Here is a 23,462-nt window from a genome sequence, read left to right as displayed (position 1 = left end):
TGTGTGTGTGTATACATGTATATATATCTCACATCTTCTTTATCCATTCATCTGTTGATGGACACTTAGATTGCTTCCATATCTTGGCAATTATAAATAATGCTGCTGTGAATGTTGGGGTGCATGTATCGTTTTGAATTAATGTTTTGGTTTTTTTCAGATATATACCCAGGAGTGGAATTGCTGGGCCATATGGTAGTTCTAATAATGTTTTACCAGCTATCTGGGAATCCCTTAGCCCAGTAAGCTGACACACAAAATTTACCATCACACTGTGTAACTTTAAGGAATACACTTTGAACTCCTGTTGTTTGGCGTCAGCATTTGACATTGTGTTTGGGCCCTCTGTTTTGTGAAATGCGGTCATTGGTGCCCATACCATTTGCTCCATCTCTTTTCTGTCTTCCACTTGCCAAATTTTCTCAGCTGTATTTTTTATTTTGTTTTTATTTTTTAAATTAGCATATAGTAAGATTGACTTTTTCAGGGAACGGCAACATCCCTGTGAATTACGTATAACACACATAGAGATTTGTGTAACCACCACCCCAATCAGGATACAGTGTGGTTCCATCACCCAAAAACTCCCCAGTGCTACCCTTTGTAGTCACACCCCCCTTATCCTTTACCCCTGGCAGACACTGATCTGTTCTCTGTCACTATAGTTTTGCCTTTTCCAGAATGTCTTTGAAACATAAGCATATGGTATGCAATTATATGAGCCTAACTTCTTCACTTGAGAGTCATCCATGTTGTGTATATCAAGTGTTCTTCCTTTTTTTATTTATTTATTTTTGGCTGCGTTGGGTCTTTGTTGCTGCGAGTGGGCTTTCTCTAGTTGCGGCGCGCGGGGGCTCCTCTTTGTTGCGGTGCACGGGCTTCTCATTGCAGTGGTTCTCTTGTTGCAGAGCATGGGCTGTAGGTACGCAGGCTTCAGTAGTTGTGGCACGTAGGCTCAGTAGTTCTGACTTGTGGGCTCTAGAGCACAGGCTCAGTAGTTGTGGCTCACGGGCCCAGCCACTCCGCGGCATGTGGGATCTTCCCGGACCGGGGCACGAACCCGTGTCCCCTGCATCGGCAGGCGGACTCTCAACCACTGCGCCACCAGGGAAGCCCTCGCTCCCTTCTTAACTATCTTTTCCCTCTGCTCAACCTCTTAGGAACAAAGCAAATTCTTCCCCTTGCTTCGTGTGGTGCCATTTAGTCATTCTTGTTATTGCTTCATTCCTGCCCTCAAGTTCCACGCCCCGCCCCACCTCTTCATAGTTTATAAAGGTATGTTCCCAAAGACAGGTCCCTCCTTAAGAAGGATTCTGGTGCCAGTTGCTGAGATCATATGTTTCACATCTTGATGGGCATCTGTCCTCCCCAAGTAAGTTCCTTGAGGCAGAAATTATGTCTTAACCTTTCCAGTGCTCAGCACAACGCCTTATATATAATAAACGCTGCCCGAAATTCACTAAAATAAACTTAGTTATTTAATGTGAAAATACACTGTGAATTTAAAATAAAACAAGCATTTCTGTCATAAGAATCACAGGAGGGCCTGCCAGGGCACCAAAGTGTGACTCATACAACATACTCTTATTAATGACACTCCTTGTATATTTTTAATAAAATGGGGCCACCTCAAACCCTCCCTTAAAAATACAGTAGCATCTGTTTCACTGAATGCCAGCAATTCTAGAGGAGAGCAGAAATAGATAGAAGGTCACGACAGCTGCAATGAATCAAGATGAAATGTAGGCTTTCATTGTTCTTAATAATCGTCAAAACATCTTTATGACAATTATGACGGAAAGAATTTTGCTTAAATGGAACAGACCTATCATCTGAGGAAGTGAATTATAACAGAATAAACGGGGTCTATTTTTAGTTCACTTCACTCAACTGAGTTTTTGTTTTACATCTCCTAAAATTAGGCCTGCTGATTGAGGCTATATGCAGTCAGAGTGGTGCACCATTGCTTCTGCAAACTGAGATATCTCCCCGTCTACTGTCCTTGCTTTGCACTGATGGATTGACATCTCAGTGAAGTCAACCCCTCACCCCAAGGAAGGGGCTCCAGTCCTGCTTGGGGAAAGGCCATTTAAAGACCACCAGGCTACTGGTACCAGTGATGGCAGCCATTCTTCTTCCAGGCTGAAGTCTGTTCAGATGATGAACCATCTAGAAGTCACAAGACTCTTTAAGGAACAGAAAATCAATGAAGTCGACAAAAACTAACTGCCTTTGATGTGCCAGCTACTACTCTGATCTCTAAGACATTTAATTCCATCTTAAGAACCAATAATACTTGGTATTATTGGCAGAAAATATGACTACATTACATGAATGTAAGACAGTAAAAAACTAACACGTAAACTACGTTTTTAAAATTCCACTAATCTTTGGTACTTATTCTGTTCATTTTGAGTAACAACACTATCAAAGGGATAGTTTTCAAGATAAAGAACGTTGGACAAAACACAGAATTTAAATCTTGATGAAAAATCAGCTGTTGATAGTAGGGGAGGCTGAGTGTCTGGGGGGCAGGAGGGATGAGGGAATTCTCTGTATTTTCTGAGAACCTAAGACTGCTTAAAAAATAGTCTATTAAATTACTCAGCCATAAAAAGAAATGAAACTGAGTTATCTGTAGTGAGGTGGATGGACCTGGAGTCTGTCATACAGAGTGAAGTAAGTCAGAAAGAGGAAAACAAATACCGTATGCTAACGCATATATATGGAATCTAAAAATAAACTGGTTCTGAAAAACCTAGGGGCAGGTCAGGAATAAAGATGCAGATGTAGAGAATGGACTTGAGGACACGGGGAGGGGGAAGTGTAAGATGGGATGAAATGAGAGAGTGGCATGGACATATACACACTACCAAATGTAAAACAGATAGCTAGTGGGAAGCAGCCACATGGCACAGGGAGATCAGCTCTGTGCTTTGTGTCCACCTAGAGGGGTGGGATGGGGAGGGTGGGAGGGAGAGGCAAGAGGGAGGGGATATGGAGATATAGGTATACGTATAGATGATTCATTTTGTTATATAGCAGAAACTAACACACCATTGTAAAGCAATTACACTCCAATAAAGACGTTAAAAAAAGTCTATTAAAAAAAATCAAGTCACATACATACACACACAGATACATTCCAGTGCTTATATGGAAATATTTTAAAGAAAATCGTCATATTAAATCACTCTAGTCATCAAACTCATGGTCTACAGGGGGGTCAAGGAATAGTGGATGCCTCAGATGACACCAATGGCAACAGCTAGTCCCCAGGAGTTGGAGATCTGGAAGGTGTGTTTTACCACTGAATTAGCAGATGCCTGTACAGAACTTTTTGATTTGTTTGGTTAACCAATGAATTAAATACCTGATAAACCAGGAAAAAAAATCTGTAGAAGCCAAATACTGTGGAAAGGGTTTAGGAAACGTTTGCGGAAGCAGAATTTTAAAAGGTGGCTGTGTCAACTCTTTGTGGGACGAGATGGAGCATAATGAAATAAAAATCAAGAAGAATTCATTTATTTATATTTTTCTCAAACAATTGAGAAAACTGGTGTCATGATTATTTTTGAAAAGGAAACAACTTGGTTTAGCTTCTGAAATGCTAGGTTATGAGGAAGTAAAGTTTAATTGCACTATGTCACGGAGCCAGGACAAGAGTGGCGTGGGAGAGGCTCCCAGAGTGCAAAACTGAGGGGGTATGGAAGTGCCTGGAGTGAGTGCCTGGGCGCTACCTGCACTGTTTTCCACTTTGGTGAGGAAGGCAGCTATTTTAACATGATCCTTTAATGATTATGGTCTGTTATCACTCAGTTCTGGTTAACCTACACTCTTTTGTCCTTGCTGCGATGAATACACATTACTTTGTATTCCTATCTTTTCATGTGTTTTATCTGAAGGTAGACACCAACAGGCTCCACTGATTTGGGAATCGCGCAGCCTAGCACAATGATTTGAAAAAAACACCCCAGACATTAGAGTAACATGCCTACTGACTGGTGGATTTTAAGATTTACTAATGAAACGTAACTAAAGTAAAAAAAAAAAAAAAAAGTATTTCTCAAACTTCTTATACTGCCCATGAGGGTTTCACATGATATGAATCCCACCCCATCTACCTTCTGTCCAAGGGTGTGATCCCATTTTCTATTAAGAGCCAGCAGGGCTTACCCTGGGTCTACCCATCCACTCCAGCCATAACTGAGCCCCATTACTCCAGCAAGAATCAATAACAACAAGGTCCCAAGAAGGGATTCAACAGCTGCTGTGCGGCCTGCAAGCAGAGCGATTTGCTTTTTGATGGCTGAAAGACCAACCTATAATGGATGCTAAAACCATCTAAGGTGGCAACGATTAGACACAGTTCTCCCTATAAACTTCTAGAAATAGAAGTTCTCTCTTCATTGATTCTGAAATGCATTACTTGTGCAGCACACTCAGCCGTTTATGTCATTAGGAGCAAAGGCCTTTAAACAAGGTCTGAGAGACAGAAGGCCCCTGCTAATCAGAGATTCTGCATTTTCTAAATAGTAGACACGATAAGACAAAACAGAACAAGTAAGAACAGAACAGAAAAAAAAAGTGGAAAGCCTTGGGGGAAAGGATGTGCATACACAGCAGGGAGGGAAGATGCAAGATGCAGATTCTGTGGAGAGTCCTCTGGGGACAACTGACTCTGGAACTAGATTTGCCCCAAGTGACCTTTCCTCCCAGTGTGGTGGAGCAATAGAGAGGACAGAGGAGGGGTGTCACTGATCCGAGGGAGCCGGTGAGCAGTTTCTGCCCCTGCCTACTAATACAGGCCTTGTGTATTTGTTTGCTAGGGCTGCCATAAGAAAGAATCACAGCCTGGGTGGCTTAAACAACAGAAATGTATTTTCTCACAGTCCTGGAGGCTAGAAGTCCAAGAGCTGGGGGTCAGTAGGGCTGGTTTCTTCTGAGGCCTCTCTCCTTGGCTTGCAGATGAGCATCTCCTCCCTGCATCTTCACAAGGTCTTCCCCATGTGTGTGTCTGTGTCCTAATCTCTTCTTATAAAGACATTGGTCATCCTGGATTAAGGCCTACCCTAATCACCTTATTTAACCTTAGTTTCCTCTTTAAAGACCTATAAGTCACATATGAGTTTGGAGGGGGACACAAGTCAGCCCATAACGTGTTGGGTCTATGACATGGTGTCAAGGCTGTATAACCATCATCCACATCCCACTACTGGGTGCCTCTGACATTTACCGAGAAGAACTTGGTAACTGGGAACAAGCAACACAGCTTAGTTGCTTGTTCTGCTTCAGGGTCCTCTTAATGCCTCAGTAGGTCTGAGTTCCTTGTTTGTAAAACAGGACACCCAATGTGTCCCTGACTCATTATAACAGTGTGTCCAGGTCAAACGGATGTTAAAATTAGCCCACTTGTTGTCACATAGCATTATCCATAATGAAACATTAATACTGATAATTACTGGCAGACGTTAATACTGGACATCGGAATGCCACACTCCATATTTTAGCTTCCAATTTCATCTCACTGAGGATTAAAGAACTGAGCCCCAAGTGACCTTTTAGTCACTTGGGGCTCAGTTCTTTAATCTGATTAAAGATTAATCAGATTAATTGGATTAATCAGATTCATTAAGATTAATTAATCTTGGTTTTAGTCTCCGTGGGTATGTTTATTCTTAGGGATTTTATGCACTTTGTTGCAATGTTCAAAGACTCTGTCAAATTTTTCATCGTTAGTGAATAGGAACCCTAGAGATTACTGTGCACTCATTATGTATCGTGCTTCTTCACAAAAGTCATTGATCAGCTCTCATAGATTTTGGATAGCCTCCTTTGCATTCTCTAAGTATACTATCATGTCATCTGCAAAACATTAGAATTTTAATTATTCCTTTCTGATTTGGATTATTTTCATTTCTTTTTTTTCTCTGGTTGCTTAGGCTAAAAGTTCCAAACCTGTGTTGAATAACTGTGATGAGACAGCAATCTTGTCTTGTTTGTGTTCTTAGAGGAAATGGTTTCAATTTTTCACCCTTGAGGACGATGTTCGCTATGGGTTTGTCATACATGACCTTTAATATGTTGAGTAGGTTCCCCTATGCCAACTTTCTGAGTGGTTTATTATCTTTTTTTTATCAAAATTGGTGTTGAATTCTGTTGAAATATTTTTCTGAAAATTCAGCTGAAAATTCTTTTGAGAGCCTTAGAATAGTGTTCTATAAATACAGAGAAAATTCTGGGAGGAGCACATCTCTGGTGCAACTTTTAAAATTATTTTTATGTTGACGTCACCACCAGCAGGTGGCCTGGCTGTGTAACATGAGCTTTGCTGTCACCATCGCACCCGGGGAGGGTGTGCTCTCATTCACTGAATGTGAATTTCCAGAGCAGCACCCAAGGCCAGGCACCACCCTCTGCACCGCTCATTCCATGGAGGGCAAGGCTGGCGTGATCTCTGTCCTTAGGGAGTTTATCAACAGGCAGTGAAGACAGATGACAAACAAATCATCTGAAGTGTAATGATGTTTAAACTTGGTGAGATGCTTCCCAGACGTGAATGTGGCAATGAAATGGGAGCTTTTGTTTTGCAATGACTTCACATGAATTCTAAAGCCAGGGAAATGTGAGTATCCATATGCACAATAACACCACCACCAACGAACACGTCCACGGTTCTTATTCCCTGCTAAGCACTTGGCATGTATTAGTAATTCATTTAGTCTTCACATCAACATGGTGAAGTAGAGAGTATTTTAACAGAGAACAAAACCAAGGCACAGAAAGTTTAAGTAATTTGCCCACACAATTTCCAAAAAAGACACACAGGAAGTCTGGCTCAGAAGTCTTAACCACTATGCCTCTAAAAGAAGGGCCACACCAGTCATGCAAAGGCTGCTGTAGAAATCAAAACGTGAGAAGGCCATCAGGGCTGCCCCAGCCATCTCTGCCATAACCGCAGCCTCAGAGGCAACGCGGTACAAGGGACAGAATGCAGGCCAAAGAGTCCAAAGACCACCAGCTGGGCGACTCTGAGCAAAGATTGAACCTCTCTGTGCCTCAGATTCTTCCTCTATGAATCGGAGATAAGTACGACAAGAAGACGCTGCCGGTGCCCTGCACATATCCGCTCAGCCTACCCCAGAGGCTGACTTCACAGTTCCCACACGCGCTAACTGCTTGTCGGTCTCTGCCGGAGGAGTTCCCCAGATGGGAATGCTCGCCCCTGCAGGACTGCTGGAAGTACTGAAAGGAACAAGAGCCCGTAGATAAACCCCCAGCCCCTCGCCCCTCAGTGGCTCAACTCCAGGCAGGCTCTCTGGTGTCCACCTGCAGGAAGCAGCCTGGTTTTCCGCATATTCTTCAAGGCTTTCTTCCCTCCACTCTCTGGCTTCCTCACTCCCTTGCCAGAGCCTCTGGGAATCACCTCCCAAATAAACTACTTTAGGCCCAAACACTTGTCTCCAGTCTACTTTTTTTTTTTTTTTTTTTGCGGTACGCGGGCCTCTCATGTTGCGGCCTCTCTCGTTGCAGAGCACAGGCTCCAGACGCGCAGGCTCAAGGGCCATGGCTCACGGGCCCAGCAGCTCCCCGGCATGTGGGATCTTCCTGGACTGGGGCACGAACCCGCATCCGCTGCATTGGCAGGTGGACTCTCAACCACTGCGCCACCAGGGAAGCCCTCCAGTCTACTTCGAGGGAAATCCCAAATTAGACAATGATCTGATCCATCTCAACGAGGGTGTGGAAAGGTCAAATGCGACTCCAGGGGAAAGTGTTTGTTCAATTGTCAAGCTGTTTTAAGTAATAATACACAGGCACTATTTTAATGACTGTGGAAAAGTGTCCATGCCAACAAGTGACTTCGAATGTACTCCCTCTTTTTTTCCAGGTTTGTCCTCCCAACATGAAACTCAGCCATCATCACGGGCCTGTGGCAGAAAGCCCAAATATGGGGTAGTGGGCAACTATATTTGGCAACAAAGAGAACCAGAGGTTTGGTGAAATGCATTGATTCCTGAAGTAAAGAAGGTAAGGGGCCTGTCACCTGGAAGATGACGATACATAAAAAGTTACGGTGGGTCCGGGTGGAGGCTGAGGGTTAGTGCTCTGGACATCCAAGCAGAGAGTTAGGGAATTGGGTGCTTGGGCGATTCTTGCTGGTCTCGGTTTTCCTGGGGTCCGGGCCTTAAAAGTAACACATTCCAGAATGATGTGTCCTAATACAGCTGCCATATATCCATTCATTTCGCCTAAGAGCTAAGCCAAGGGTACATGTGCTTTCGTGTGAGTTTACAGTTTTCATCTGGAATCTCACTGGTTCCTTGTATTCTCCCTAGGAGGCTGGTGAGGTGTGGTCATGTCCCTTTTTCTCCCCCTACCTGACCTCCCTCCATTTTGCACCCGAGAATCCAGTCTTTAAAGAGCATGTTTAAACCTTTAGAAGAGCTTTTCTCTTAAGGCGTTACCTAGCAACAATTAAAATAAAACAAAGCAAAAGCAAAATGACATAAAATGAACAGTGGCCCCACCTCTCTCTCCTATAGGACTGTCCCAACTGTGCGGCCTGAGAGGTGAAGGGCAGAGAAGTCCAAGGTTACACAGAGGGCATGGGTGAGGCAGATGTGCAGGAAGCTCAGCTCCTGGGGCTCTTGCTTGGAGCCACCTAACCTGCAAGGGCATGTGGCTGGTCTTGCCCACAGACTGCGCCCCTATGTGCCAAAGTGCAGCAGGAAGGAACACCGTTGAACTTCACAAAGTTTACTGAGCCTTCCAGGTCAATCATTTGACTGCTGCTCTTATCCAAGCCAAACAGACCAAGTGTGGCCCTGTTACTAGTGGAAAATCTATGTGCCTTGAACACAAAACTATATTATTTATGTTAACATAAGTCAGTGGAGGGAGGCCGTGGTCTTGAATGGCCCTGGTGAGGAGAAACAGCCATGGCTTTTTCCAGATGAGGGCAGGAATAGCTGTATCAATGAAATAATCTGGTCAAAAAAAGGAGGGTGCTGGCCTAAAGGGATGGACCCAAGAAGGGAAAGAGGGGCTGCAGTGTGAGTTTGCATATGCTGAGAAATTACTGGCATTAGGGCAAAGGGAAATTGCCCATCTCTGTCTCTCCGTCCCCTTTCTTAGTATCCTCGGGAGGCAGCCTTTCCTGGCACAGAAACTGAAGGCTCCTCGATCAAATCCCACTAAGGTGGATGGAACTGACAAGGCAGGGCCTGGCATAGCTGGATGTGACCAGGGAGGGTTTCGTGTACTCCTGGAGAGAAGAGCGTGACACCCAGGGAGCCCGTGCTCTATCCCGGGGTGCAGGGGACGGGGGAGGGGCTGCCACGAACAGAGCTGCATACTTGTCTGTGTCAGGCACTGGGCTGATGTTTTCAAAGTATCATGTCCATTAATTACTTTATCACCCCATAGAGTATTATTACTTGCATGTCACAGGTGAGGAAACAGGTCTAAAAGGATTTGGCCAGGTTCCAGTACCCACTATGCTTGGATCCAGGTCCATCTGACACAGAAGCCTGTGGCTCTCCCTCACCAGCTCAGGTGTCCTCCCACTGCTCAGGGGCGGCACAGCTGTGCCCACTGGGCACAGTCCTCTCTGCCCCCCTGGAATCACCATTATCATTGGTGGTGACTCTCCACTTTTCCCCACTCTAGGTCTCTGCAGTGATTCTCAAGGTGGGGAAGGAGGATGACATGCTCCCCAGGGTCCATCCAAATCTCCGTGGTAGCCTTTGCAGAAGTGAGCAAAGATAGGCCATATTTCTAGTGAGCCTTCTCCTTTAGCAACTGGCTTCCTTTTTTCAAAAAATCCTTTCTATTGGATATAGCAGTGTGCTATCGGTGAGCATTTTTTAGCAATAGTTGTGAATTAATGGCAAAAAACTGCAACTCATTTACCAGCCCTCAGTTGTGTTTGCACAAGGGGCCCCTGAGCTACAGGACCGGGTAGTACTGGGCCCTTTTGCCCTGTTTGCTGAGTCTCCAGCCTCCAGGGGCGGCTGTACTCCTTTGCTGTCATAGATCTGAGCCTCAGCATTATTGTACATTTCTTTTCTTCTAGTCAAACCAATAATATCTTCCAGAAAATCTGATCGTCTGCAATGCCAAAAGGGCTAAAAAAAAATTGTATTTCACAGTTGCGAGGTTTAAAAAAGTCCCTGGGTGCCTATGATCTGACCTCTTAAGAATAGCTGTTCACCTGCTCAGGAACCCACAAGGGTTTGTTTTGTTTTTGTTTTCTGTTTTAAGCCATAACACACTTTCCAAGCTATCTCCACGGCCAAAGGTTTTGCCTCAGAGTGGGTTTTAAAGGTGTTTCCCCTCACCATCTTCAGCAATCCTTCGGCAAACAACCACAAGAGGCATTTAGTTAGAGAGGAAAGAATGCTGAAGGTGAAAATTTTTCCATATCTGGGTGACCTTGGTGTTGAGAAGAGTTGCCGGCTGGGAAAGTTTTGCTTCAATAATTCCCACTATGTCCTCTGTGCTTTCTCTGAAGAGAAAACACCAGCTAGTGGGAGGTGTCCTTGTACCCAGGCAGAGGACAGTACGTGCAACAGCTTCACAAACCATTGTTAGTTATCTGGTGTTAGCACTGGGTCTCAAGGTTTATTTAAATAAAAAGTAGCAAGGGAGATTGTGACCGCCAGCTTCACAGTTTCCCTGACACTCCGACTCAAAGTCACCTGCAGCAATTCTAAGTCTTAGGAGGAAAAAAAAAAATCCATAAATCCACTCAGTGATTAGAGATGACACCTCTGCTGGTAGTGGCGCAAAAAACCTTAACATTAATCCCTAGAAAACCAGGAGCCGGATTATGTGGGGGAAGGAGGCAACATAGATAATTTTAAGCAGACATTCTATGCCTACATAGCGCTTATTTTTTTTTTAATTAAAAAGCATGTACTATTTGGTCTCAAACTCCATTTGAATTAGTGAAAGCATGCTACATAATTCCCTCTTTGGTTCTGTTAAATCATCTTTATTTTGCATATTTTGATGTTGTTGATGTCCATTAACATTTTTTATTTTGTAACATTAACATAGACAAAAGTTGAGTAGTATAATCAGTCCTCATGTACCATCATCCAGCTTCAACAATTATCAACTCACAGCCAATCTTGTTCTCTTTTCCCTGATCTGCTTTTCCCCTCCAAATCCCTGCTTATTAAAAAACAGATATGTGGGCTTCCCTGGTGGCGCAGTGGTTGAGAGTCCACCTGCCGATGCAGGGGACACGGGTTCATGCCCCGGTCCGGGAAGATCCCACATGCCATAGAGCGGCTGGGCCCGTGAGCCATGGCCGCTGAGCCTGCGTGTCCGGAGCCTGTGCTCCGCAACGGGAGAGGCCACAACAGTGAGAGGCCCGCGTACCGCAAAAAAAAAAAAAAAAAAACAAAAAAAAAACAGATATGCAACATTGTATGATATCAAAGAAAAGAGCTCTTAAAATATTATTAAATAAAATTAACTATAATTTCTTCATATCAACCAATATCCCATCAGTGTTCAAATTCACCTGGTCTAACAGTAAAGTTTTAAATGGAAGTTTGGACCAGGTAGAGAAAGACCAAGCCATAGCATTTGAATCTCAGCATCCCTGAGCTTCCCCAAAGCCCAAAGAACATCTTTCTTTGGTTTAGATAGGGGCTCAGAGCCAGGCGATCTAGAATTCTTGCACAAGCATCACCATTAAATGGTTCTGATGAACCTAGGGGCAGGACAGGAATAAAGATGCAGATGTAGAGAATGGACTTGAGGACATGGGGAGGGTGAAGTGAGAGAGTAGCATGGACATATAGACACTACCAAATGTAAAATAAATAGCTCGTGGGAAGCAGCTGCATAGCACAGGGAGATCAGCTCGGTGCTTTGTGACCACCTAGAGGGGTGGGATAGGGAGGGTGGGAGGGAGACGCAAGAGGGAGGGGATATGAGGATATATGTTTACGCATAGCTGATTCACTTTGTTATACAGCAGAAACTAACACAACATTGTAAAGCAATTATACTCCAATAAAGATACTAAAAAAAACACACAAAACTTCCAGGCAAACGTGTACCCCTTCCCTAGGCAGCCTCTTGGCCTGATACTGCCAAAGCTGCTTGTAAAATGACAAACCAAACAGCAGCTGAGAAAACAGAGCCTCCTCTAAATGTTTAAAATATTTGAATCAGGCTGCCGTTTCACTGGAGCGGATCCTAAAGGACGCCTGTGGATCCCCATGTCCTTCTCCATCACAGCTGCGATCCCACTGCTGAGGGCTCATTACTCCCATCTGTGGTCGACTCCACGTACCTCCCACTGGTACCCCATGGACTCAGGCCGCTCCACTCAGGGCAAGGCAGTGAGAGGAGAAAAGGCAAACCACCCAGCTGTTCAGATCATGCTACAGGAGCAGGTCCTGGCACCCTGGACTTGGAAGCCCTGAAGCCTAGAAGTGATAACCTCTGCCCTCCTATTTGGGGACTATTTTCAGACTGCTGGCCTGACTCCCCACTTTGAAAAACTTGGGCTCCCAGCCTTAATCTTGACTTCTGGTGTCTGACCTCCTGTAGCACTGACTGCAAGAGTCTTTGCCCTCAACTTAGTCCCATATCTGGTTACTTGCCCGGTTGTTTTCTGGTCCCCGGGATAAGAGTAGCTGCCATTGACTAAGCAGACACTTGGTAAACAACTGCTTCTCTCGTTATCTTACTAGATTCTCACAACAACCCCATGATTCGTGCATTCAACACATACACGGCGAATGCCTACTACATGCAGGCACTGCTCAGGTGTCGAGGATACACTGAGCAAAACAGACACAAAGTCCTCCCTTCCTGGAACTTCCACTCTAGGGCAGAGCCCTAGGAAGCGGTGGTTATTATTCCCATTTGCAGATGAGGAAACTGAGGCTCAGAGTTGCTAGGTAATTTGCTTGACACCATACAGCTAATAAACGGCACAGCAGGGATTCAGTTTCCGGTCTGTTGGACTTTAAAGCCCACATGCCTTTGTTTTTGTTTTTGAACACACCACACTGCATCATTACGAGATCCCTACTGAAACCGACGGCCTGGTACACTGAGTGCTGAACAGATGGTGACATAGGAACAGACATGCTTTTCACCTTTGTGTTTTAAATACTTTATGTGGTACAGGTGGAATCCTGCTTTCACCAGCTCGAAAACACATTCACACTCCTCCACTGTGAACAGACCTTATTCAAATGGGAATCTATTGTTATCATGTACAAGGCGGGTACACTCTGTTGCTTTCCCTGGGTTTTTTAAAATGTCTTTATGTAAAGCCAAGGTACAAAGTCTATTAGTCTATTCTCTTAGAAACAATAACGAATTGGAAAGGGGAGGATTGTACCAAAGGACATTTTATGGCTTTAGAAATAAAGCCCAGGTGTTAACTTGTGCTATCCCTGAATGTGTTACTTCTAATATTCTCAGCAAAATGTGAACGTGTTAATGGTGTTCTGACAGGACACAACATAGAATGTGTCTGGCTTTCAGGGCTTAGACAGGTGGAAGATGTAAAGTAGTGGTTGGTTAGTTCACAGTGGGTTTGCTTTGTAAATTACAATATCTTCACTAAACTCACTAGTTCAGGAAATCATGCTAGGTACTGGGTGCCTACTGTGTGCCTAGTACTAACCTTGGCACAGAATCCCTGTCTCGGAGTAACTCACTAATTGTTCACTGACCCCAAGATCCTCTCATCCCTCGACTCGTCTGTTTAGGAGAGAACCCAAAGCATTAGCAAGACCTAGTGCCCGATGCTCAGAGAAGTAAGCTTAGGAAGATGAAAGGTGACTAATCAGAGGACAGGAGGGCTCTTTAAAGGTAAGACTTCAAGGGTCCCATATGCAGGAAATACGTAATGAAGAAGCAATGCAAGGGACAGTGTTCTGGTCTGGGAATAATCAACTATACTTTCAGCACTTCCATGACTGAGTCCAGTCTTCCCTGGATTCAGGTTCTAAACTCTTCAGAGGCAAAAACTGGGTAATTCCGTGCAGCAAAAGCTCAGTAAATTAGCATGATGGTTTGGTCAAATTTAAGGACACAGTCTGCAGTCATTGAGCTCAGAGGCACTTATTGTCTCCACTGTGTGCCCTGCACTGTTAGCAGAGAGCCTGTTTTCTTGAGTCCATAAAAAGCCCAGCTGTAAACTAAAGACAAGAGAAAACGGAGGGTTTTTTGGCATTGTACCTGCTTCTTTAATGCTGACTCTCTGCTTTTAAACCATGGGTTTTATTCAGAGGGTGTCTTGCAAGATGTTTTTTTTCTATTAAAAAACGAGAAAAAAACCAATAAGCAAGTGAGGGGAAATGGTGGAACCATAAAGAAAAGGAAAGAAAAAAAAAAGAAAAGAGCAATCTTAGGAGGAGGCTTGGGGATACAGGAAGAAATCTGGGAGCTCTGTCCTAGGTGTGAGAAAGGGGAACCATTGATCTCCTGGCTCTTAGATTCAAGGGGTAGGGGTAATCTACCCCTACCCCTTGAATCTGAGAAGGTCTACAGCAAAGGGCAGCTGGTTTAGTGGTTCAGAGCAGAGACTCTGGCGCCATTCTGCCAGCAATGCAAACCATGGCTCTGCCAGTTACTAGCTGTGTGATCCAGTGTAAGTCACTTCCCCTCCGTGCCGCAGTTAACTCATCCTCGAGAATAACAACAGTACCTGCCTCAAAGGGTTACTGTGAGGATTAATTCAATTATGCGCTAAGCACTTTAGGACAACACAAAGCATACAGTAAGCACTACATAAGTGTTTGATGCTGTGGTCATCCACTGCTTATTCCAGCTGTATATATATTTGGAAGCAGTAGAACACAGAGCAGTAAGGCTCTCAGAGAGCCTGGGGAGGAATCCAGCCTCCATCACTTACTGGCTGTATGACACTGGGCACCTTAGTAACCTCTCTGTGCCTCCGTTTCCTCATCTGTAAAAGGGCACTATCATCCCACCTCACTGGATTACTGTAAATATGAATTTAGATAATCCTCGTTAAGCGCCTGGCGCAGTACCTGGTATACAATAGCTGTTCAGTAGATGCCTGTTATTATTATTGTAGATCATTATTATATGATCAGTAGGTAAATGATTATTCATTCCTTTTTCTTTCTTAAAACCTTTTCTTCTCTTTATAAAAGTAATAAATGCTCCATGTAGATATTTGAGAAAATGTGGAATCATACAAACGAGAAAACAGAAATCATGCATACGGCCCCCAGATAACCAGCAATGTTATCATTGTATGTGTACTATTTCCTTACTGTCTTGATCTGAGAGCACACAAATGAGCAGTACACAGAGTTTTGTTTTACAGAGTTGGGACCACATTACCCATATGTAGCCTGCCTTTTCCACTTCACGTTACCTGTCTTTTCATTAAGCATCCTAGGAAACATGACTTTTTCTAGCTGCCAATACCCCACTGCAAGGATATGCTCGTGCTCCCAAGATCACAGCACCCCTCATCCCTCGCTTGCAGCTTTCTCGACCGGGTCAGGGCTGGATATCTGATTGCCAGCAACAACCTGATGTTGGTCATTTTTTCTCTTTTATGGCAAGAAAGGAAAGCGCAGTCTGGGGGAAGGGGTACATAGCCCCAAAGAGCCCAGGCTCCAAATCAACGTGGCCCTCCTCAGTATAACCGTGCATATATGAAAAGACAACCCTGGGTAGGGGAAGTAGTTCACTGGCAGTTTTTCTAGGAATTGTTAGTTACACTGTAATTGTAAAAGATTTCAAAGGCAAAGAGCCAGCAGATTCCAGAGTAAAATTAAGCTCCAGATAGTAACTGCGGCTACCGAGATGGCTGAGGCTTTCAAGGGCTGCCCTTTGGCCTCCTGGCCCATGGCAGCTTCCTGCCATATCCCTCGGCTCAGACGCTGTGTGAACGGCTTAGGCTCCTGGGCTCCTATGCAATTTGATAAAGGCCTTTAACAAGCGCTCGCAGGCTTTTCTTGCCAAGTTCCAGGCGTTCTGAGCGCACAATTGCTGCCCCCAGCACACCACTGCAAGCTTCTCCTTTTTTTCCTGCCATGCCTCCTACCTGACAGCTGTGAAAAAGAAACACATTTAAATATCGTGCTGAATGGCCCTTTGGAAGTATGAGTGGCAGGTCCTGACACACCTCTCTTGCAGACCAAGTAAATCTGCTGCAGACTGCCTCGTTTTTTCACTGAAGCCCTGTTACTGCTTGCAGGTACAAACCGGCAGAGGAGAAAGGGAGGATCTCGTTCTTAAAATTACTTGAAGGCAGACGTGCACTTTTGCAAACTGTTTTAAGCAAGGACCAAATGTCAACTTAATACTCTCCTAATAGCTTGGCCTAATGCAAAAGACTTTTCCTTGTCCCAGTGGCCACTGTCAACCCTGGGTAAACGTCCCCAATCCCTCATTAGTGACACTAATCAAAGCACCAGAATGTCAGGAGAATCTAAGTGAGTGACAGTATTTAAGAGTTTTTAAGCCTCTCATTCTTCTAAATGCACCAGTCAACATGCAAATTACCGTTTCCAGAATATAGGGTAATACGCAATTCTACTGAGCCCCCTTCCACCTACGGCCCCCGACCCCTGCCTTTTTTTTTTTTTTAACCACAGCAAACGCAAAACTCCAAAAGAGGCTCTTATGGGGCTTCAGATACCACTTCATTTTCCACATTTTCTTTCACAGATTGACATGTTTTTTATACCACATGAGCTCCTGCATCCTAGAGATGGTGGGAAAACCTCCCCATGTAAGCCTCAGCTGGTATTTCCTGACACTGGGAAGTCTACCTCACCCATGAATCATGCAATCGTTACACTGCAAGGAGAAAAATCATCTCACTGAGTTTCCTGAATGCAAACAAAGACTCTGGCAAAGAGTAATGAGGGAACAGAACAATATGCTTCTCATTGTAATTTCCCTCCAGCACTTTATTAAATGTTACCCCTGGAACAGGCAGGCAGAGGAGTACCTGGATCCATGGTGTCTTTCTACTTAGAGTTTTGCTTATCATGGAAAAGAAATGATTATCAAGCCAGTTTTCCTTTTGATTTTAAATAATAAGACATAGGCCCCCCCTAGGAGTACTGTTGCCTCCTTGGGATATTTAAGCTTGAACAGCAACATTAAAAAATAATGCTATAAAACTTTACAAATCTTCTTTTAGGCTTTGCCTAGGCAACCCAATTCCAAAGAATTTATCATCTGGTCAGAGACCCATATAGTCCTTTCCTCTTTTGTAGATAATGTTACACAATTGGGGCAAAAAAGAAGACAAATCACAGGCCCTCAAGGAGTTCCTTCTCACGTCTTGGACACTACCAAGGGGCCAAAGAAGATTGGAAAACAAAAGCTCAGTAAAAATTTTGCTGCGTTTCAAAAATCAAATCCATTGTATTTTCTTCAGATTTTTTTAAAAAGTTACATTGTATAACCAAAGCAACAATAATTTCATTATAAGTGGACCAATGTACCATGTGGGCAATTTTTATATGGTTTCTGGATTTCAAAGGGATGAGACAAAGGAGTAGTGCTCAAAAGACAGGGAAATAGGGGCAAGAAAAGAAGGGAAACCAGATGACGAGGGCTGTCTGGCTTTCACTTAGAGCCTGCTTCAGAACTTCAGCAAGGCCCATCAGCCCTTTTCTCGGTTCCAAAGGATGCACATCAGGGAGAGGAGGAGACGAGAATGGGAGGGGCAGGAAGGGGAAAGGTGAGAGGTTAGGAGGGAAAAATCAAAACACTTTTAACCTTGGTCTAATCCCCAGATCTTCCAGAGCTAAGGTGAAGCCTGATCAGACATATCACACAAAATGCCCCCTCCTTGCAAAGATTACATATAATAAAATCTGCCATGCTGGTCCATAAGCGTAGGTGTTTAAAGTCCTGAACACTGCTTATGAAGAGTTTAACTCCATTTCCTAATGCTATTTACACAGGTATTCATTCAGTCATGCATCCATCCATCCATTCATTCAATGAGTAGCTATTGTGAGCCAGGCACTAGGGACAGAAAAGACCACAAAACAGAAAATGTGGACCCCAGTCAAATAAAAACTAACTGAAAAACTGATAACTGCTATGAAGGAGGGGTTTAAAAGTATGTTATGAATGCCAGTGTGGGGTGTGAGGAAATGATGCTTCAAGGAAGGGACACCTGGGCTGAGCTGAGCAGAAAGAGCTTTCCAAGCAGAAGAAACAGCCATGCTAAAGTCCTGGAGTAGAAGACATGGGGAGAGGGGCACCATATGAGGTCTGAGAGGTAGGCAGGGGCCGGGTCATGCAAGTGGAGCAGGCCACAGTTAAGAGGGGGATGGGAAGCCCTTGAAAAGTGATGGGGAAGGGGACATGATCTGATGCAAGTGTACCAAGATCACTGGCTGCTGGTGACAAAAGGAAGGCTGAATGAAGCCAGCTATCTTGTAGGTACACGTGTTGGCAAAACTTCTTCCGTAAAGGGCCAGATAGTAAGTATTTTAGGCCTTGTGGGCCAAGAGGCAAAATCAGGGATGTTCTGTAAGTACGATATAAGAAAAAAGAAAACAAATTCCCACAAAATTTTTATTGATGAAATTCAAAACAAAATAATAATAATTGAACATCATTTTTTTTTTTTTTTTTTTGCGATACGCAGGCCTCTCATGTTGCGGAGCACAGGCTCTGGACGCGCAGGCTCAGCGGCCGTGGCTCACGGGCCCAGCCGCTCCACGGCATGTGGGATCTTCCCGGACCGGGGCACGAACCCGTGTCCCCTGCATCGGCAGGCGGACTCTCAACCACTGCGCCACCAGGGAAGCCCCTGAATATAATTTTTAAAACACAGGTCAACTAGTGAGATGAAAAGAATTCTTCTTTGGGGGGAGACAAGTTGTTTAATTGGTGCTCTGTCACTGTAACATAAAAGCAGCCAGAGACAATATGCAAATGAATAAGCATTGCTGTCATCCAATAAAACTTTGTTTATGGACTAAAATTTGAATTTCATATATTTTTCATATGCACAAAATATTATTTTTCTTTTGATTGCTTTCAATCACTTGAAAATGTAAAAACCATTCTTAGCTCGAGGGCTGTACCAAAACTGAACCATGGGTTCTGCTCTGGTTTGCCAACCTCTGTCGTAGAAGGTCCCACATTCTGGATGTGCCTAGTTGCTTGCTCAAAGAACACTAATTTTTGGCAGGTCACTGCAGGGTGATACTATGTATTTCTTGTTGCATCACAGCAAAAGGCTGTGTAAAGGTCATTCTATGACAGGTGACACTTTGATCCCTGTTAAAGGTACATTTCCCCTTTGTAATTAGAAGTAATCTGTGGGTGCCACTTGGGATCCTGTGAACATCCTGTTCTCCAAAACATTTCCCTAAGTGGTTTTAGGTTTCACGAACGATCCTTGCCTGAATCAATTATTATACTGGGAGTTACAAAATAATTTTGATATGATTTTCAGTGCTACCTAGAATACTGTTTTGTGGATTACATAATCATTTTTTATTGAATCTTCTGGTTTTAAATATTTAGATTGTTTCCTTTCTTTCTTTTTTTTTTTGGTTGCTATCACAATAATGCTCTCATTAATAATCTATAGCTAAAAATCTCTGTACACTATGATGAGTTACTGAAAGGAAATTACTTGAAGTGAAACTAGGTCATTGAGTACAACCACTTTTTAAAGGGACTTAATCCATATTAACAAATTGTGTTTTAGGGGATTATACCAATATTTGCTCCTATTAAGAGGTATAAGTACCTGGTATAACAAATGACTATATGCCGCAGACTTCTTAAATCAAATCATCCAACCTTGTGTACGGTGGGTATGGGTAAATGGGAAGGGGGCAATGGATGTGCCTGTAGCAGTAAATAAATAAATCAACCACTAAAAAAAAATGTTATAAGTGCCTGGTTCCTAACACTCCAGGCAACATTTAAAAAGTACCACCACCAAACTGATAGATGAAAATGATTTCTCATTATTTTAATTTGTGTTTATTCAATTATAGCGAGGTTGAAACATTTGTATTTCTTCTGCCTGGTCATATCCTGGGCCCATTTTCTGCTCATCCTTTCCATATTGATCCCTAAGAGCTCTTTCTATGCTCAGGTTGTTCATTCTTTGCCTATAATATGCACTGTAAATATTTTTCCCAGATTGTAGAAAAATGCGTCTTAACAAAATATTAAAGGACTTCCCTGGTGGGGCAGTTGTTAAGAATCCTCCTGGCAGGGGACATGGGTTCAAGCCCTGGTCCAGGAAGATCCCACATGCTGCGGAGCAACTAAACCCCATGAGCCACAACTACTGAGCCTGCACTCTAGAGCCCACGAGCCACAACTACTGAGCCCATGTGCCACAACTACTGAAGCCCACATGCCTAGAGCCCATGCTCCGCAACAAAGAGAAGCCACCGCAATGAGAAGCCCGCGCACCACAACGAAGAGCAGCCCCCGCTAGCCACAACCAGAGAAAGCCCGAATGCAGCAATGAAGACCCAATGCAGCCAAAAATAAATAAATAAATAAATCTACAAAAAAAAAAAATTAAAATTTACATGGTTGTTTTCCTCCTAAATTGATCAGTTCCTCCATGAGATAGGTAGCAAAAAAAAAAAAAAAAAAAATTTAGGAATGGGGAAGGGAATGCAAGAATTATCCAAATGCAGAATTATTTTTGTTTATTATGAACTTAAGCATATTAAAAGAAAAAGACTCCCTAATGAAAGTTAAAATTTTATTATCAGCATTCAAAATTCTTTTCTGGTCTTTCCTATTTATTACATATATAGCTGATTTCATGATGCACAAAGTGTGCATTGTTTTTAATTCATCATTCCATATCTACTTTCCATTATCAGCACAGTTATAAATGTAATTTTTAATTAACACTTTAACATAATGCAATTTTTAATTAACAGCATGACAATACAGTTCATTTAGTTCTCACAAACCATTTAAGATCTAATTTTTCACTAGAATAACTAGCGTTGCTGTGCACATACTGTATAAATTTTTTTTGGTTCCTTTAGGGTTAAATTCTTAAGTCAGTCTCAAAAATAAAACTACTTGATTACCAGGGGAAAAAGCGATATATTCAGGCTTATTGTTTTTTGTCAGAGAACACTCCGGAAAGACTCATTCAACATTTGTTGAGTCCCAGGTATGTCACCAGCAATGTTTAAAAGAGTTTATTTCCCCAAGTCCCCAACAATATGGGTTTTGATAAGTTTATTTATTCTGGCTAAGTTTATGGACATACTGTGGTATTGGGAGTTACTTTAAGTTGTGCTTCTTCAGGCCCAGCAAGTCTGTGTGAGACCCACATTATAGTTTCCTGTATGCTTCTTTCACTTATAAACTGTTCATCTCCATGCCTTCTTTGTGTCAAATTCGGCAGTGGAAATTCAGTACTGATTCCTATTCTTTCTATATATTGGCCAGAGAGCTTTCAGGTATAACTCACATCATGTGCTTTCCTTCCACTCTCTTCAAGGGCAAGGGCCAAGTTTCAGGAAGGTGTATGCCCCAGCGCTTCAGATACGGTCAGTGTGCCACGCTAATGTCATGGGGGTGACATAGGACCTCAAGCATACCCTCGTTCTCACCAAGGCTGGTGACCGTGCAGCAGGGCCTCAGACCCTCCTTTCATAACCTATACTCCCGCGGTCATGTCATCCACGCATCTGTGGAGAGGTGTGCACCCCAGCGGCAGGATAGCGGGTAAGGCTCTATTCCTGGCCCCAAGTGTCAGTGGTGGTAAGGGTGAGAAGCCCTGTCCTAAAACAAAATAACCACTCTCTGGGCCTCTCCTAAGCCCAAACCAAACTCCAAGGGAGACAACACAAAGCGAAATAGACTGAGTTCAGTCTTGTACAGATAGGGAGATTTCATTTAGAGATTTATATTTTGTTGTGCATTTCACATGACACTCCTCTTACTTGGTCCCAGAACCTGGCAACTGAAGCCCAAGCTACTGTTAGCACCACCCAGATCACACACTGGAACTTGACTCTGAGCACACGCCTCCTTGGCTATGCACTTCAGCGTGGCCTCCCCTCTGAGGTTTCCCGTGAGATGAAACAGTCGATTAGGGAGACTCTGGGAAGCCTGTATCGAGCAGCAGGAATTAGAAGAGAAATCATGTAGACGACGCTGAGGTAGAGGGTGGGAGCTGCCATGGAACGGGAAGGGAAATACCTGGCCAGGCTGGTTTGGAATTAGACCCTGGAGCCGTAGAGCCAGCTACCAAAGATGCCACCTGCCATAGCAGAGCTGGGTGGTGGCTGATTCTGAACATTTAAAACCTGCTCAAGTGTATTCAAGTAAACCAGACTGAAAAAGAAAAACCCAGGTCTTACCGGGGGCGCTGATGGGGGGGGAGGCGGAGGCAGAGGTGGCAGTGGCGGTGGCAGTGGCATATGTCACAGCGTGGGTGTTTCTTTCTTAGGAATGGTCCCAGGAGAATGGTCTCTGCTCTGAAAAGGAGAAAAGGGTGAGTTTAAACTTGGATGTCTTTATTCACGCACAGGTAATACACGTCAGGCAGGCATACAAATGTTAGAGGTAGTTTCATTCCTTCACTTGCCCGCTCATTCATTCATTCATTCTTCTTTCAATAAATACTGAGTGCCCACTGTGAGGCAGGCATTGTGTCAAGTGCTGGAGACTGAAAGAAATAGCTAGATTTTTAGAAAGAATTAGGTGACAAAACGGATAAAATTTAGCTATTTATGTCTCAGTGTAAACAGAGCGTATTAATAAATAACAACACTTCACTCCATAATGAGTACTGCAAATAACAGATTCTACCTCTTTAAGCATTAAACTTTTATCATTTTGGATGCAATTTAAAAATATTCTGCACATACCCCCATTTTCCTAAGCAGAGCAAATGGAATGAAATTTAACCTTTTCTGAATGTGGCAGGCTCAGCGGTTACTCATGTTGCCAGCCTCCAGCCAGGCTTATACGGGCATTAGCTATCTTCCTGCTTCCTTCTCTGCTGTCACTCTTAACTTTGCTTGCTGTTTTTCTGTTGTGGTTTCTATACAGTCATCTGCGTGGGGTCATGACACTTCTCAGCAAAGACTTAATATCTGGCATTTGCTACACGGAGGGCTTTGGGGCATGCTTCTGCAAAAATGGTTATGTCCCAAAGAGTTAATATTGTAGGATGTCTGATCTCCAGATAAATATGGCGTTGCTCTGTAGAGTGTGTGTTTGCATGCATAGGTTTGAATATGGATTTGTGTTTTCAAATCTATATCAAGACCCACTGCAAAGACTTAAAACCTATACTGCAGAAAATCCCCAACAGTTTACAAAAATGAGGAAAACCTAGAGAATCTAAAAACAATTTAAGCAGAAACAGAAATCAACCTCAGACTTAGGCAAGGGTAATTTTGTGTTCTTTCTGTCCTTCTAGTCACTGGAAAGCTCAAGCAAGTCCTGTACCT

At 43.5% G+C, this 23,462-nt stretch overlaps 1 protein-coding gene across 5 annotated transcripts in view; it reads right to left on the bottom strand.

Moving 5' to 3' along the window:
- WIPF3 (WAS/WASL interacting protein family member 3) overlaps nucleotides 1-23,462 on the bottom strand; it is a 91,117-nt gene that overhangs the window by 44,707 nt on the left and 22,948 nt on the right. For all 5 annotated transcript variants that reach the window (XM_079932001.1, XM_079932003.1, XM_079931999.1 and 2 more), the window contains exon 2: nucleotides 22,365-22,481. In XM_079932001.1, coding sequence (XP_079788127.1) covers nucleotides 22,365-22,424 — 60 coding nt within the window. In that variant the 5' untranslated portion in view covers nucleotides 22,425-22,481. The remainder of the gene's footprint in view (nucleotides 1-22,364; nucleotides 22,482-23,462) is intronic.

This window comes from Stenella coeruleoalba (genome assembly GCF_951394435.1).
Source record: "Stenella coeruleoalba genome assembly, chromosome: 9".
In the NCBI taxonomy this organism is placed as follows: Eukaryota; Metazoa; Chordata; class Mammalia; order Artiodactyla; family Delphinidae; genus Stenella; species Stenella coeruleoalba.
The sequence above is the reverse complement of the archived record's forward strand: the minus strand, read 5'-3'. Positions and strand labels throughout refer to the sequence as shown.